This window comes from Pelophylax lessonae, assembly GCF_965119305.1.
Source record: "Pelophylax lessonae genome assembly, chromosome: 4".
In the NCBI taxonomy this organism is placed as follows: domain Eukaryota; kingdom Metazoa; phylum Chordata; class Amphibia; order Anura; family Ranidae; genus Pelophylax; species Pelophylax lessonae.
The window spans coordinates 410,683,879-410,700,542 of record NC_138771.1 but is presented as its reverse complement, the minus strand read 5'-3'; the positions used below and the strand labels follow the sequence as shown (position 1 = coordinate 410,700,542).

The 16,664-nt window shown below is 39.5% G+C and overlaps 1 protein-coding gene across 2 annotated transcripts in view; it reads right to left on the bottom strand.

Annotated features, from left to right (window-relative positions):
• LOC309554806 (F-box/LRR-repeat protein 21-like) overlaps window positions 1–16,664 on the bottom strand; it is an 85,098-nt gene that overhangs the window by 3,262 nt on the left and 65,172 nt on the right. For both annotated transcript variants that reach the window (XM_082256514.1, XM_082256515.1), the window contains 2 exons: window positions 5,031–5,406; window positions 2,262–2,384 (listed from right to left, as the gene is read on the bottom strand). In XM_082256514.1, coding sequence (XP_082112640.1) covers window positions 2,262–2,384; window positions 5,031–5,406 — 499 coding nt within the window. The remainder of the gene's footprint in view (window positions 1–2,261; window positions 2,385–5,030; window positions 5,407–16,664) is intronic.

Below are 16,664 nucleotides of genomic sequence, written 5' to 3'. Positions count from 1 at the left end.
AGAAAAATATGAGGGATTCCATTGCTGAACTGCTTCTGAGAATATTTATTACTTTGCTGACTCAGGTTTTAAAGGTGACGGGCAGAAAACACTAATTTAAAGCAGAACTTTACTCTCTCAATCAACATTGACTATTTTTAAACCTCATGCTGCTAGCATTAGTAAAATGATAGGAAAGTATATCATATTTACTTATGTTAACCTTTTTTTTCTTTAACAGTCAGTTCCTGGTTTCCAGGCCTAGCCAAATTATTTTATACATCCCAGGAGTCTTCAGGAAAAGAGCAGAGGTTTTCACAGCTAAGCATACCCCCTGCATGTATGCTTGAGCTAAAGGCAGCTGGATTCCAGCAAGTAAATGCTACATGAATCATCTGCACATAATCAAGATGGCCAAAGCCAGAAATGCTAGGGGATGCTTTTCAAAGTGATTTCTCTGCAAAATAAAGCATGGAGACATGGATGGATGCACAATACTAACATCCTGAGTACAATAATGTGCAGCACAATATGGCACAGGGAGCCTCTGGGTCTCTATAGTTATGTAGACTTGCAGTGCTTGGTTAACCATTCAGCCAATACTCAAGTTATAGCAGCAGGTCTGCTATAAACCTGCCATGCCAATGTTAACAGTTTAAAGAAAGACTCATGAAGACTTAAGGATTACGTTTATTAGCTTTTCTTTTCCTATTTATCTTGTCATGCTGAGTCAGAGTTCTTCAATCAACAGGAAGCCTAAGCTTTGCTGATCTCAGAGCTATATGTCTGAATCTCAGGGGCATGTTTGACATCTGCAGAAAACATGGGTATCACTAGCACCAAGCACTTAGGGCTTGAGTGGCCTGGGTCCCGATGCCAAGACCTCTACATTTTTTTTTTTCCAAATTGGACACTTAGGCTGGGTTTCCCTGCATCCAATTCGCATGACATGCAAGTGTGCCCGGCTCTCAATCGATCCAGTTCACACAGGTCCGGGGTGGCCGCAGTCCATACTGAAAAGGGGTCCAGTGTGTGTTTGGGTCTGGCTCATTTTTCCAAATTGGACACTTAGACTGGGTTTCCCTGCATCCAATTTGCATGACAGGCAAGTGTACCCGGCTCTCAATCTATCCGGTTCACACAGGTCCAGGGCAGCCGCAGTCCATATTGAAAAGGGGTCCGGTGTGTGTTTGGGTCCGGTTCAGGTGGGAATTCAGGTAAAAATGTGGACCTGAATCGCACCTGGACCAGTGAACAGACACGCACCAGACCGCAGGCACAAATCCACAGCTGGAAATGTGTGAACCCAGCCTTAGGCAGCTGCTGGCTCCTGTCTCTGTTCACCAGTCCACTTGCTGCCTATCAGACCTGTAGCACAGAGCCAAGGAGAAGTTTCAGAGCATGTCTCTCAGCTATGTGCTACAGGTTTGATAGCCAACGAGTGGATTTTTTACACTGTACAGATGAGACCTGCAGATGACTGCAGTACATCTGATCCTCCCCAATTTTGTTTTACACACTACTGAGCTTTATAACTTACATACTGCTGACTCCTGCACTCTGTGTGTTGCATAGTACTCACGCTTGCACTCTGTGTATTGCATATACCTGACGCCTGAGCTTTGTGAGTTACATACTCTTTACCTCTTCGCTTTGTGAGATACATACTCCTGACCCCTGCACTTTGTGCCCTACACACTCTTGCCCCCTGTACTCTCTGCATTGTGTACTCTTGTCCCCTGAACTCTGTGTCCAACATACTCCTCACCCCTTCACTCTGTTGGTAATATATTCTTCACCTCTGTGCTTTACATGCTTCTATCCTCTTTGATCTGTGCCCTACATATCTCCTGATCCCTGCTCTTTGCGTGTTGCATACTCCTCACCCCTGTGCTTTATATTCTGCTGACTCCTGCACTCCGTCTGTTACATACTTCTGACCTCTTCACTCATTGTGTTGCATATTAATGAATCTTGCACTCTGTGTATTACATACTACTGACCCTTGCACTCTGTGGATCACACATATTTCTCACACATATTATGTCTTTCACAATCCTATCAATGCCCATTGCAGAGAGATTTTTGCTTCCACACAGAGAGCAAAGGTCCTTCTCTGGAGCATACTGGCAGGGAACATTTAATGGCTGCTTTCTAAGGAAAAATGAACTATAAAAAATTGCACACCTTTTTGTTTTGATGTGCCTGAAATGTATTTAGGTGATTTCAACTGAAAGTTAATTTGGGCTTTAAATTTGACCTTTTAGCACTCCTTGCCATACCTTAGAAACATTCATAAAACTTGGTTTTGCTGTTGATATCAGTCCAAGAGTTTTAATGGAGCAGTTTACGAGCTGTGACAGGATGTCACATGCAGCTTCGGCTGACTCTGTGCAGCTATCGACCTGAAAAAGAAAGATAGATAGATTTAACACTAAACTTTATTGACTATATCTCCCCATTTAAACTAAATAAACAAAACAGATCCTTTTAACCATAACCATTTGCTGACCCACCATAGTATTTATCCTGCGGTGGGGAAGCACGTGCAGGCACAATGACGTACATGTTGGTCATTGTGCCAGCTCCAAGTAAGGAGCACACAGCGTGCCCCTCCTGTGACTGCTGTGTCCACCAAACACAGCAGATTACAGTTACTGGTAATCAGTAACCAGGTATTATGTGATCACTATGATTGGTCACAATAAAAATTTGATAACAATGTAAACAACCTGTCATGAATGGCTTTCCATTTATGAACAGCTTACTTACTGTTGTGATTGGTCCACAGCAATCACATGGTACCTGGATACCTGTACCATGTGATTAGCTGTAGCCAATCACAGATCACAACCAAAATCAAGCTGTTCATGAATGCTCTACCCATTTATGACAACTAAAACTATGTCTTATACAGTGATCTTCACTGTATAAACAATAACAGTGAAAAAAAAAATAATCCCTGATCACCTCCCACCCCACTATGGTGACACTGAGCTACTCTGATGACAGGAGTTAAAAAAAAGTTTAAAAAATGTAATTAAAAGTTATTTTTAATTTTTTTTAAAAATGTTTATTTAGTATATATATATGTTGTTTTATTATTATAATGTCAGTACCAGTCAGTATACCTGATCACTCCCACCATCAGTCATATGATGACACGGTACTAGTGACCGTATGTAAAAAAAAATGTGGAAAAATGTTTTTATTTAATTTCTTAATTTTCCAAAAAAATAGTGACAAAAACACATACACTCCACTGTAACCTTAACTCAATATGTTATGCGGGCCAAATTTGTGTTTTTCATGTATTTTTATGCACGTATAGTGTGAACAAACCCTTAAAAGACTATTTAAAGTAAAGTTATTGTTTTCGTTTTGGATAGAGTAGGGGAAAGTTCTACCTTCTGTAGAGCTTTTATTGATGTCTGTATTCATGACTTGTTACTTGAGCAAAAGGTAAAAGTCTTTCAACCATAAGGGACAAATGTTCTGGTGGTAACTTTACAGGATTAGAATGCCCCTCAATTTGAGATTTCCTCCTATTTCCTGTTACATCGCCAGGACAGGAAGTGATAGTAAATCTCCCTAGTAGGACACAGCACAAAATAACCTGATAGGGGTTTTACCTTTCCCCACTCCATCCAAAACGTAATCTCCCGATAAATATCCATACTTCTTAAACCTAACTAGTCTCAAACATCCTAAATTTGGAAACCACAGTTAAAGTGGCTCTAAAGTCTAAACATTTTTTTTTTACCTTAATGGCTTTTGAGTAAAGTGAATTATTAAAGGCTTTAATCATGACAGGTACAAATGACACTAACCTTGCCTAAAAGTGTAAGCAGTTTCTTACTACTTGTGACAAGCTGTGACAAACATGTACTGCACATAAAGAATTATGCAGGCTGCTCTTGATGCTCGGGCTTCCTTTAGTCACTGGCCTGGAACAAGCGTGGAGGCCAAGAATGTCACAGAAAATGTTGAGTTCCTGATCTGCATACTTGTTCTATCTCTGTGACTTGGAGCAGAGGCGTAACTAGAAGCTTCAGGGCCCCGCTGCAAGAAACCATGAAGGGCCCCCTGGACCCCTGGTCGGGGCCCTTCCCTTCAAGACTGGGGCTCATCCCACTGATCCTGGGGCCCTTTACTCCCATTGCAGGGCCCTTTATTACGGTCCCGCAGTGGGACCCTTTCACAAGTTCTGTAGTGGGCCCCCTTCCTGCCATCTTGGGGCCTCCCCACGGTGGTGGAATGCCAGGGCCCAGGCACAAGTGAGGCCTTTGCGATCCTGGAAGTTCACCCACTGGTGTCAGAAGCTTTTATTTTTTGGTATTTTAATTGTATTTTTTATCATTTTATTTTATTTTTTTACAATGTAACTGACTATGATTCTGTCCATTCAGTAGAGGAAGGAGCTGGTAAATTACATATTTACCGACCCCTTCCTGGTTCTCTCTGCAGCAGCCGGCAGGAGAGGGGAGGGAGCACAGTGGGGGGGGAGGGGGCAGCACAGTAGGGGGAAGGGAGACCTGGGGAGCACACAGGGGCCCAGAGGTAGCAGAACACAAGTGAACTGGATGGGAGGAGTGGCGGCGGCAGCATAAGGAGGAACCAATTTCCTCCATTTTCATCCTGCAGCTACAGGAGGAAAAAGGAGGACAGTGATTTCTCTACATGCTGCCCCTGCCACCCCTCCTATCGAGGTGTACAGGGGAGCCGCACAGCCCCCCTGGAGCATGGGGCCTGGTTGCAATTGCAACCTCTGCAACCCCTGTAGTTACGCCCATGATTTGGAGAGTGTTGTAGCTACTGAATTGGCATGACGACCTAGCCACTAGCATATTCAAAAGAAGTTCACCAATTGCATTCTGTAGATTTCCCCAGTACAAGTCTCCTAACACATTTTGTAAAATTTTCTGTGGCTGTTGTCCAGCCAAATACAGTAAATTAAACTGAGTGGATAATATGTAATATAAAAGAAGCTGATACATAAAGTTCTTTTATTTTGTGAAATTATAAGGCAAGAATTAAATTGTGTGTTGTACCTTGAAGCTAACATACTGAAGATGGCCAGCATGCTTTTTAATGATTTGCTGAATGAGATCCGGATGAGTAGACTTCAGATATGAAGTAGCTGGCTGATTAAGCTCAAACTCAAACTTTCTCCATAACTCAGGGATATGAAAAACCTCATTCCAGCGGCGGCAAACAGATGATACACGTGCTCTGTCCACAAGAGGAAGGTACTGAAAGATTTGCAGTACTACATGGTGTGGCAGACTTCCCCAGTCAAGTTGGCAGGATTGCATTTGAGATTTTTGAAGCTTAGGTAATTGAGTATCTTTTTTCTGTTTTTTATTGTTCTGCACTCCTTCCACAACCTGGCTATCAATTGTAACAGTTAGTCTGCCTTGTTTCATTCTGAAAAAAATAAATAAATATTAGTGTGTTAGAATGGAACTATTACACAAACCCAACACAAACGGATTATAAATATTACAACTATACAGCATTTCCTAGTTGTACCATGTTAAATCATATAATGACGTTTAATGTAGAATTTTTTTAAATTAGGTAACAGTGTGATAATGAGGTCTGAAGACCCCCAGACTCGGAGGGGAAGTTGGGTTGCATACATTGTCACCATCATGTCTCAAAAATTTGCAAGTCCATGATAAATCATTTACAGTGCCTTGCGAAAGTATTCGCCCCCCTTGAACTTTTCGACCTTTTGCCACATTTCAGGCTTCAAACATAAAGATATAAAACTGTAATTTTTTTGTGAAGAATCAACAACAAGTGGGACACAATCATGAAATGGAACGAAATTTATTGGATATTTCAAACTTTTTTAACAAATAAAAAACTGAAAAATTGGGCGTGCAAAATTATTCAGCCCCCTTAAGTTAATACTTTGTAGCGCCACCTTTTGCTGCGATTACAGCTGTAAGTCCCTTGGGGTATGTCTCTATCAGTTTTTCCCATCGAGAGACTGACATTTTTGCCCATTCCTCCTTGCAAAACAGCTCAAGCTCAGTGAGGTTGGATGGAGAGCGTTTGTGAATAACAGTATTCAGTTCTTTCCACAGATTCTCGATTAGATTCAGGCCAGGACTTTGACTTGGCCATTCTAACACCTGGATATGTTTATTTGTGAACCATTCCATTGTAGATTTTGCTTTATGTTTTGGATCATTGTCTTGTTGGAAGACAAATCTCCGTCCCAGTCTCAGGTCTTTTGCAGATTCCATCAGGTTTTCTTCCAGAATGGTCCTGTATTTGGCTCCATCCATCTTCCCATCAATTTTAACCATCTTCCCTGTCCCTGCTGAAGAAAAGCAGGCCCAAACCATGATGCTGCCAACACCATGTTTGACAGTGGGGATGGTGTGTTCAGGGTGATAAGCTGTGTTGCTTTTACGCCAAACATAACGTTTTGCATTGTTACCAAAAAGTTTGATTTTGGTTTCATCTGACCAGAGCACCTTCTTCCACATGTTTGGTGTGTCTCCCAGGTGGCTTGTGGCAAACTTTAAACGACACTTTTTATGGATATCTTTAAGAAATGGCTTTCTTCTTGCCACTCTTCCATAAAGGCCAGATTTGTGCAGTATACGACTGATTGTTGTCCTATGGACAGAGTCTCCCACCTCAGCTGTAGATCTCTGCAGTTCATCCAGAGTGATCATGGGCCTCTTGGCTGCATCTCTGATCAGTCTTTTCCTTGTATGAGCTGAAAGTTTAGAGGGATGGCCAGGTCTTCGTAGATTTGCAGTGGTCCGATACTCCTTCCATTTCAATATTATTGCTTGCACAGTGCTCCTTGGGATGTTTAAAGCTTGGGAAATCTTTTTGTATCCAAATCTGGCTTTAAACGTCTCCACAACAGTATCTCGGGCCTGCCTGGTGTGTTCCTTGTTGTTCATGATGCTCTCTACGCTTTAAACGGACCTCTGAGACTATCACAGTGCAGGTGCATTTATATGGAGACTTGATTACACACAGGTGGATTCTATTTATCATCATTAGTCATTTAGGTCAACATTGGATCATCAGAGATCCTCACTGAACTTCTGGAGAGAGTTTGCTTCACTGAAAGTAAAGGGGCTGAATAATTTTGCACGCCCAATTTTTCAGTTTTTTATTTGTTAACAAAGTTTGAAATATCCAATAAATTTCGTTCCACTTCATGATTGTGTCCCACTTGTTGTTGATTCTTCCCAAAAAAAATTAATAATTTTATATCTTTATGTTTGAAGCCTGAAATGCAGCAAAAGTTCGCAAAGTTCAAGGGGGCCGAATACTTTCGCAAGGCACTGTAGATGTAAATATGTTGCTTGCTGACACAGCCAGTGATATTTTTTTAAAAAGGTATTCTTTCTTTGACTTCCCTCCATACCATAACACCATCCACGTGAATACACAAACTATCTAGCAAAGACCTTCTATAAAGCTTCAAAGAACTTCTATGAAACCTTATAACAGTGCCATTACGAAGTTTAGCAGAAACCTACACAGTCCTTATCAGAACATAGATAATCACAATGAAACCCAGAGATTTGTAATGGCTATCCCAAAAGATGTGTTTAAAACATTCCAGTTAACAGCATTTCTAGCAAAATCTAGGCCTAAGTTATTAAACCTATTAGGAAGACATTTCTTAACCCAACAGCCCAATAATGGTATTGCATATCTCCATTAGCCGAGGCATTACGACATGTCCTAAAGCAAAGTAGGCCAAACCCTGAGCTGATGAAATTACCTAAAGTGATACTAAAGTCAGTTAAAAAAACATGTCATACTTACCTGCTCTGTGCAAATGGTTTTGCAAAGAGCAGTCCCAATCCTCCTCCTCTCAGGTCCCCCGCTATGCACCTGGCTCCTCCCCCTTGCTGAGTGCCCGACATGGTGAGCCGCTTGCTATGGGGGCACTCATGTATACTTGCTCCCGAGCCTCGCTCCTTGTGTCCATTGACACACAGAGTGCGACTTAGCCCGCCCCTGCTCCCTGCTCACTGACTGTGATTAACAGCAATGGGAAAACCAGCTTCAAACTGTAGAGCATTAAGGACACAGCCACTCACTTAAATCGTCTTTTTAAGGGCTTTTTCTGCCCACATTTTTTAAAAACAAAATTTGAGAAATCACACAGGTTTCCCTATCAGGGATTTTGTTAGAATTTCTCTGCCACAAAACAAATGATCATCAGCCTCTTCACTAACACTTGCTGCTCTGGCCTCAATCTTCAGGCACTTGTCTGTCTTTTCTGTCTCTTTCAGACAGTTTTCTTATTCAAACTCTATGTATGAACCTAGTAGCTCCCTGCTGCACTGGCTCCCACCTGTCTCCAAGGTGCTCCACCTCCTCCTGACTCCTGGGCTGAGGCCTTCTCTGTCTGCTGGGTTAGAGCCCTGAAACAAAATCAAAGGACACATTTTCCCCTATATCAGCACCTATATCAGCACCTGATGTTGGCTGCCATCATCCCGATCATTGTAAAAGAAGAGAAATTCCCCCTGTATGTGTATGGGACTTTAAAGGGCAGCTCAGACACCATATATTTATATTAAATCAAATATTTTTTAGTATATATAAAAAAGTTGTTCACAAGTATAAGATGAAAAATATTCTAAAAGCATATCTCACAGCCATATAGGATATATAACCACAAAAGAACAGATTTTTCTCCAAAGTACCCGACTTGTTACAGGAGTGCGCTTTTCCTCAGGGGTAAATCAGAGGAGATATATCATTTAAAGCAGTTTTCTATATAACACAAAGATAACATTGTAATATATGTACAGCAGGAATATAATTTCTGACTGTAATACCCATCAAAATTATACATACCACCAAGTTTTCATACATATCCTCTAGCTGTGTAGATAAATTTAAAATGGAAGGAGTCAGCGCCTCACATGGAAGACGGGCACCAAGGGGCTGAAAGCATCAGGGAGGATTGACCCCTGAGGAAAGGTGCAGTCCGGGAATCAGTTCTTTTGTGGTTATTAATCTTATATGGCTGTGAGATATGCTTTTAGAATTTTTTGCAACTTATACTTGTGAACAACTTTTTACATATACTAATTCTTATTTGATTTAATATGAATATTGGTGTCTGAGCTGCCCTTTAAAGTCCCATACACATACAGGAGAATTTCTCTTTTTCTGAAACATAATTATGTCTCTAAAAAATGCCATAAAAACACCTGCCAAATTAGCATGCTGGTTGTTCGCAGGCCCCAGGATTGGAGACTTCATCCCAAGTCTTTATGAGAACTCCAGACGTCGATTCCCAACCAGGTTTTACCAACCTCTGAGGAAACTAATAATTTCGTTTCTTCTTTATAAGACAATTAACCTGCCTGGATGAGAACCCTGGGTACCTCAAAACTCTTTTTACACCTCAAGTAAGGCAAAGCACTGTCAAAGTACATAAAATATAGTCTCTATATCATTACAATTTAAAAATTGACAATATAAACAGAGAATCAATCAGAATCCTTAATGCCTTGATAACCTACCTAAGATCTATACAATACTGATCTATACTGATGAGATTAAATGCTGACATATTACAACCATAAAATATCTCCATGAACAATACTCCCCTTTAAAAAAATCAAAAATGCACCGTGTAAATAAAGAAATACAGTCCAATTAAAACGGTCAAACCAGTGTCCAAACAAATAATAAAATGAATATATTCCTACAAACAGCTGTGATATCCACCCAGTAGTGTTCACAAATGTCCTCTTCTTATTAGACAAAAATTAGTGATCACAACAGTGCTTTCCCTCTACCACCAGTTGGACACACACTCACCAATTTTTATTGCCAATCTTTCTCAAGAAAGGCAAAACCACTTTGGAAAAATCTGACCACATATATATTGATTCAAGAAGCATTAAATCAGGTTTTTATCACATCAGCACTTTGTATGGATCTTTAGAATATCAAGGCGAAGCATTGAAGATTCTGATTGATTCTCTGTTTTTTTTTTTATTTTTTTTCATGGGGATTAATGCACAAGCCCAGTAGGAGATTTGTTTATTTATGTATATTGCAATTTATTTTAATTTATTGATATTTTTTTTTTTTTTTTGTGACTGATCGCAGAGGGGGATTCATTATAATCGAAAACTAACATTGTGGAAGGGACTGCTAGAATATCCTACACACTTTAACCTTCCTACCCTGCACCCTTCAGACCCTTTGATTGGTCCTGGTATTTCTGCAAATACTGTCTTTAGGGATGACAAAAAGCTGTTGCAACTGCAGCTTGGGAGCTCCCTTTTTCCTTTGAAAATAAGGGCTACAAGCCACTCTGAGGACCATTGACTCTGATACAGCAGATTGGATTTATGCTACACTAAACCAGACTCTGCAGGGACCAAAGACCAGTTAACTTGCTAGATACTTTCACTTTTTTCCCTCTTACGTTACTGTTGCTACTATTGCCTTGTTTGTAATATCTTTTTCATTATATATTTATATATATACTGTGTATATATATATATATATATATATATATATATATACACAGTATCTCACAGAAGTGAGTACATCCCTCACATTTTTGTAAATATTTTATTATATCTTTTTATGTGACAAAACTGAAGAAATGACACTTTGCTACAATGTAAAGTAGTGGGTGTAAAGCTTGTATAACAGTGTAAATTTGCTGTCCCCTCAAAATAACCCAACACAATGCCATAAATGTTTAAACCGCTTGCAACAAAAGTAAGTACGCCCCTGAGTGGAAATGTCCAAATTGGGCCACCATATTTTTCTAGCACTGCCTTAACCCTCTTGGGCATGGAATTCATCAGAGCTTCACAGGTTGCCACTGGAGTCCTTTTCCTTTCCTCCAAGACGACATCACAGAGCTGGTGGTTGTTAGAGACCTTGCGCTCCTCCACCTTCCGTTTGAGGATGCCCCACAGATGCTCATTGGGTTTAGATCTGGAGAAATGCTTGGCCAGTCCATCACCTTTACCCTCAACTTCTTTAGCAAGGCAGTGGTCATCTTGGAGGTGTGTTTGGGGTCGATATCATGCTGGAATATTGTCCTGCGACCCAGTCTCTAAAGGTTGGGGATCATGCTCTGCTTCAGTATGTCACAGTACATGTTGGCATTCATGGTTCCCTCAATGAACTGTAGCTCCCCAGTGTCGGTAGCACTCATGCAGCCCCAGACCATGACACTCCCACCACCATGCTCAACTGTAGGCAAGACACACTGGTCTACGTACTCATCAGCTGGTTGCCGCCACACACACTTGACACCATCGGAACCAAATACGTTTATCTTGGTCTCATCAGACCACAGGATATGGTTCCAGTAATCCATGTCCTTAGTCTGCTTGTCTTCAGCAAACTTTTTGAGGGCTTTCTTGTGCACCATCTTTAGAAGAGGCTTCCTTCTTGGACGACAGCAATGCAGACCAATTGAATGCAGTGTGCGGCGTATGCTCTGAGCCCTGACAGGCTGACCCTACACCCCCTTCAACCTCTGCAGTAATGCTGGCAGCACTCATACATCTATTTCCCAAAGAAAACCTCTTGATATGATGCTGAGCACCTTCATGCAACTTCTTTGGTCAATAATGGCGAGGTCTGTTCTGAGTGGAACCTGTCCTGTTAAACCGCTGTATGGTCTTGGCCAATGTGCTGCAGCTCAGTTTCAGGGTCTTGGCAATCTTATTATAGCCTAGATTTAACACACCAGCTTCCCATTCACACCTGAGACCTTGTAACATTGACGAGTCACATGACACCGGGGAGGGAAAATGGCTAATTGGGCCCAATTTGGACATTTTCACTTAGGGGGTACTCACTTTTGTTACCAGCGGTTTATACATTAATGGCTGTGTGTTGAGTTATTTTAAGGGGACAGCACATTTACACTGTTATATAAGCTGTACACTCACTACTTTACATTGTAGCAAAGTGTCATTTCTGCAGTGTTGTCACATGAAAAGGTATGATAAAATATTTACAAAAATGTGAGAGGTGTACTCACTTTTGTGAGATATTATAACATAACATATATATATACCATTTTTCTTGACTTTTTATTAAACAATATCTACAAGTCATTAAAACAGAGCTTATAATCTATGTTCATCTATCTGACAATGTCTCATTATAGACCTATATTTAGTGTGTAATATGAAATGTAGTAAGAATTCTCAGTCCCCCACCCTCAAAAGTTTCCCACCTTACAGAATGTGGGAGAATTTGGCAGAGCTATGCATAGCATAACAGAGCACAAGTGCAGTGACCTCACAGCACTCATAGCCCACTTATACTTCCTCCAGCTCCATAAATGGAAAAGTCTGCAGAAGCACTGCACTCGTAATCCATTGATCATGGTTGCAATGCTTTGCAGGCTCCAAAGTGAAAAAAAATTATGAATGCACATTTTTGCTTTTTTGCAATATGAGTGTATTTATTATTATTTTTGGAAAAGGTGGAATTTTTTGAACCAGTTTTGATGATTTTTCACAAACATTAAAGTCAGCATTTTCACTAGAAAACTACTCCCAAATACTATACATTTTCTGAAAGCAGAGAACAAAATGGTGGCTTTTACAATTTTTTATATTACACAATATTTTTGCAGCCCTTTATGAAATGCAAATGTTCAGGAAAAAATACAGCAAAATGAATATTAGTGTACACAAATACAGCATAATACCCTTTATTTTGATTTAATATAAAATATGATGTTGTTTTGAGTAGATACCAAGACTCAAAAGTGTGGGTGCTTAAAAGTTTTTAAAATTTTCTTTTCATTTAACTTAATTTCTATCACAAGGGGTCTAACAAGCTCAACAGAATACAAAATACTTTATTAATCCCAAAGGGAAATTGGGAAATTGTTGCGACACAGACACACTTAACAAAGACAAAATAAGATCACAACAATAAACAGAACAACATACAAAGACACAAAACAATTATCAATAATAGCCATTAGACTCCCCCCCCCCCCATGTCTCCCCCGCCCTCCAAAGCAGCTACACCAGTACAGATTTTGCTCAATTAGCTGCTTCATTGACTGTAGCAGTCAGTATATGACAGAAAAAGTAAATGAGACCAGAGGTGAAAAAATTATTGTCACAGAGGAGACTGGGGCCTTTTACAGTGATCCTGGCCATTTACAGTGGTCCCAGGCTCCCCAGAGGAACAGGAGTCCGGGGAACCACGATGGGCAGCAACAGGAGGGGGCAGCCCTTCTCAGTACTGTAAAAGTGATCTGGTGGCTGTAGAGCCACTTGGATCATTTTCTGCTACACTACAAATCGCTGGCTGTAAAGAAAATTACACCAAGGGAACTTTGTATAGCCCCTTGCTGACAGGATGTATATCTACGTATGGTAGTCAGCAAGTGATTAAAGAATTGTCTCTGTGAAAAGCCCTATTCAATTTTAACCTCTGTCATTTTACTGTCTGTGTCAAAGTGTTTATAACAGATGTTTTCAAGAAGTTTGAAATATTATAGTGGACACTAAACAGTGCGTGTTTCAGTTAAATACAGCGTATGTAGTTGCAGGTAGAGTTAAGTGACCCTAGAGATGATCTGCTGGCCTTAGATTATTGTTGTGCAAGCTGGAAAATCTCTGTGAAGGGTGAGGCTGAGAGTGCTATCATCACATATTGGGGGGCAGCGTGGTGCGATCTGACACTGCGTTTGTCAATACAAACAATATTGGCATAATCTGTATGTGCTGTGTATATGTGTCACTGGGTTTACGAGGAACTATTTCAATTAAGATATTTCAAACATGTCCCAGCACACACCAAAGACTTGATAGTGTTTCTAACAGTTGCTACAATGGAATTTCACACATAGCTAGAGGGGGAAAATCGTACAGAAAAAAAGTATTCTTGAAATTCTTGGGTGGAAGTAGCTATGCACTGTATTTCAGTTTTTAACCAGTTTTGTAGCATTTATAGCAGGTTATTCTGGGTTGTATGATATTTCTTCCTGAAAGTTGCTCATGCAGGGCAAAACAACAGGCTCACTAAACTGGCCATACGCCAAAGGAAAAAGCAATATGGTGAAAAAGTCAAAATGTAAGCTCCAAAATGGTTGGAACTTACACTGAGCCAAGCACTTTCTTCCTGATCCCGCCTGACAGCACTGGTGTGTAAAGTCTATTGACCGGAAATCAAATGTCAGACCTCTAACACTACAGCTAAAGCTGTCTGGTTTAGATACATTTTATAAGTAAGACTGCACAATTATTAAAATAATTTTTATTAAATGTTATTAATAAAATAACAGGCTGAAAATTCAGATTCCTGTATATGCCCGATCACAACAGCTTATTTTTACCAATAAAATTATATAAACATTATAGCCACAATGAGTTCATCATTTTAAAGTATTTTGAGGTTTTAACTCTAGTTGTTTACAAAGATGAGCAATCTGGATTATATGCAATGGAATTTTACACATAGCTAAAGGGGGAAAATCTTACAGTAGATGTTATTCTTTAAATGTTTGTGTGGGAGAAGCTATACACTGTTTAAGTGTTTAACCAGGTTTGTAGCATTTATAGCAGGTTATTCTGGGTTTATGACAATTGTCACTGAAAGTTACCCATGCAGGGCAAAACTACAGGCTCACTAAACTGGCCATACCCCAAATTCAGTAGGGTGAAAGAGTCAAAATGTAAGCTCCAAAAATGCTCTGGTTGGAGCTTACAGAGGGCCAAGGACTTTCTTCCTGATCCCGTTTGACAGCATTGGTGCCTGCCCAGAGTATGTAAAGTCATTTGACAGGAAATCAAATGTCAAACCTCTAACACTCCAGCCAGTGTTAATTTTGTCGATTAAAACCGACTAAAACGTTTTCGTCGACTAAATTAACACAATTTTAGTCGACTAAAATACGACTAAAACTAAAACAATTCAGATGACTAAAATACAACTAAAACTAAAATGGCATTTTAGTCTTAAGACTAAAATACGACTAAAACTAAAATGGCATTTTAGTCAAAAGACTATAACTAAAACGAAATCGAAATTTGCTGCCAAAATTAACACTGGTGCATGCTCAAAGCTTAATACCATAAATAATAACATATTCGATTCTTCACTCCAGGACCAGCAGTAGCATATAATGAGTTTGGAAATTGTAGAGAAATGCTTAAATAATGCATTACAAATTACAATTGAACTACACCCATTTGATTATAGATGACTAAAATGAGTTACAGTGGACTAAAATGTACTGGAGTTTTAGTCGACCAAATATGACTAAAACTAAAACACTTGCAGAAGACTAAAATGGGACTAAAACTAAAATGCCATTTTAGTCCTAAGACTAAAACTAAATTAAAATTTGCTGCCAAAATTAACACTGACTCCAGCCAAAGCTGTCTAGTTTAAATACATTTTATAAGTAAGACTGCACAATTATTACAATAACAGACTGAAAATTCAGATTTCTATATAAGCCCAATCACAACTGCTTCTCTTTAGTAATAAAATAATTATAAACATTTTAGTCATAATGAGTTCATCATTCTAAAGTGTTTTGAGGTTTTCACTTTAGTTGTTTACAGAGATGAGCAATTTCTGATTATATGCATATTATGTAAATTCAAACTATAGAGCAAAAAATAGGACTTTAATGGCGCTAAACATTTTAACAGGAAAGAGATATTACTACAGAATTAAGATAAAAATATATCCATTTATTATATAATGTTAAAAATCAGATGCACTTCAAAAACATTTAAGTATCCATATGTATAAACAAATACCCTGCTTGTGTCCTTCACCACCCCATATATCTAATGACATAAATCGCATAATAGATAGATATCCTGTTCCAGAATGTTGTCCTTACAGGTACAAACTGAAAATAGTAAAGGGTGGGATGGCTTGGGAATTAACCAAAAATTAAGTTGGAAACATCTGAGCAAGTGTTTAGGAAGATGGTTTATCACCCCAATGTATTACCAATAAGAGAAATGTATCTGTAAGCTGGGAAGTATAAAAATGGACATCGCTGGAGCCAAAAATACTGCTCCAATCTGCTACTCACAAGGAAAAAGATCTGGCAGAAGCTTCAGCCCTGACGGTTTGGCCACCTTAAGAAGATATGCTTGATCTAGCAATTTTGATGGTCAAGAGATACGTAGCAATCAGTAAATTATGCAGGTAGAGGGTTAGCTTTGCCTGTCAACAGACACATGTGGGAATTTCAGCTGGCAAATTACATATTATAGTCCATTATACTAAGCTGACCTTTTTTTCAAAAGGTAAATTAAAAGAAACACTGGTTTAAAAGCTACCATACTTTTACACATTTAAAAAAGAAATGTGAGATCCTTAAGGCCCGTACACACGAGTTGAAATTCGGCCGGGAATTTTTGTCCAACGACCGATCTGCTGATTTTCGGCTTGTTAGTATGATGCTTCCGACAACTGACTGCGACTTTTCGGGCGAAAAAAAATATGGTGTGCAGGCTATAAAATTTTTGTCCTCTGTCAAAACACGGCTGATTTTCGTGCAGTCAGTACAGATTTCGACAGGGAAAAATCTTATGAGCAAGACTGGGCGAAGAAAGAACACAAAGAAAGCAATCCAACACATGACATCACTTCTGAAGTAGAATTTTGTCGGGCGAAAAAATTCGTGTGCAGTCTAGGCACAT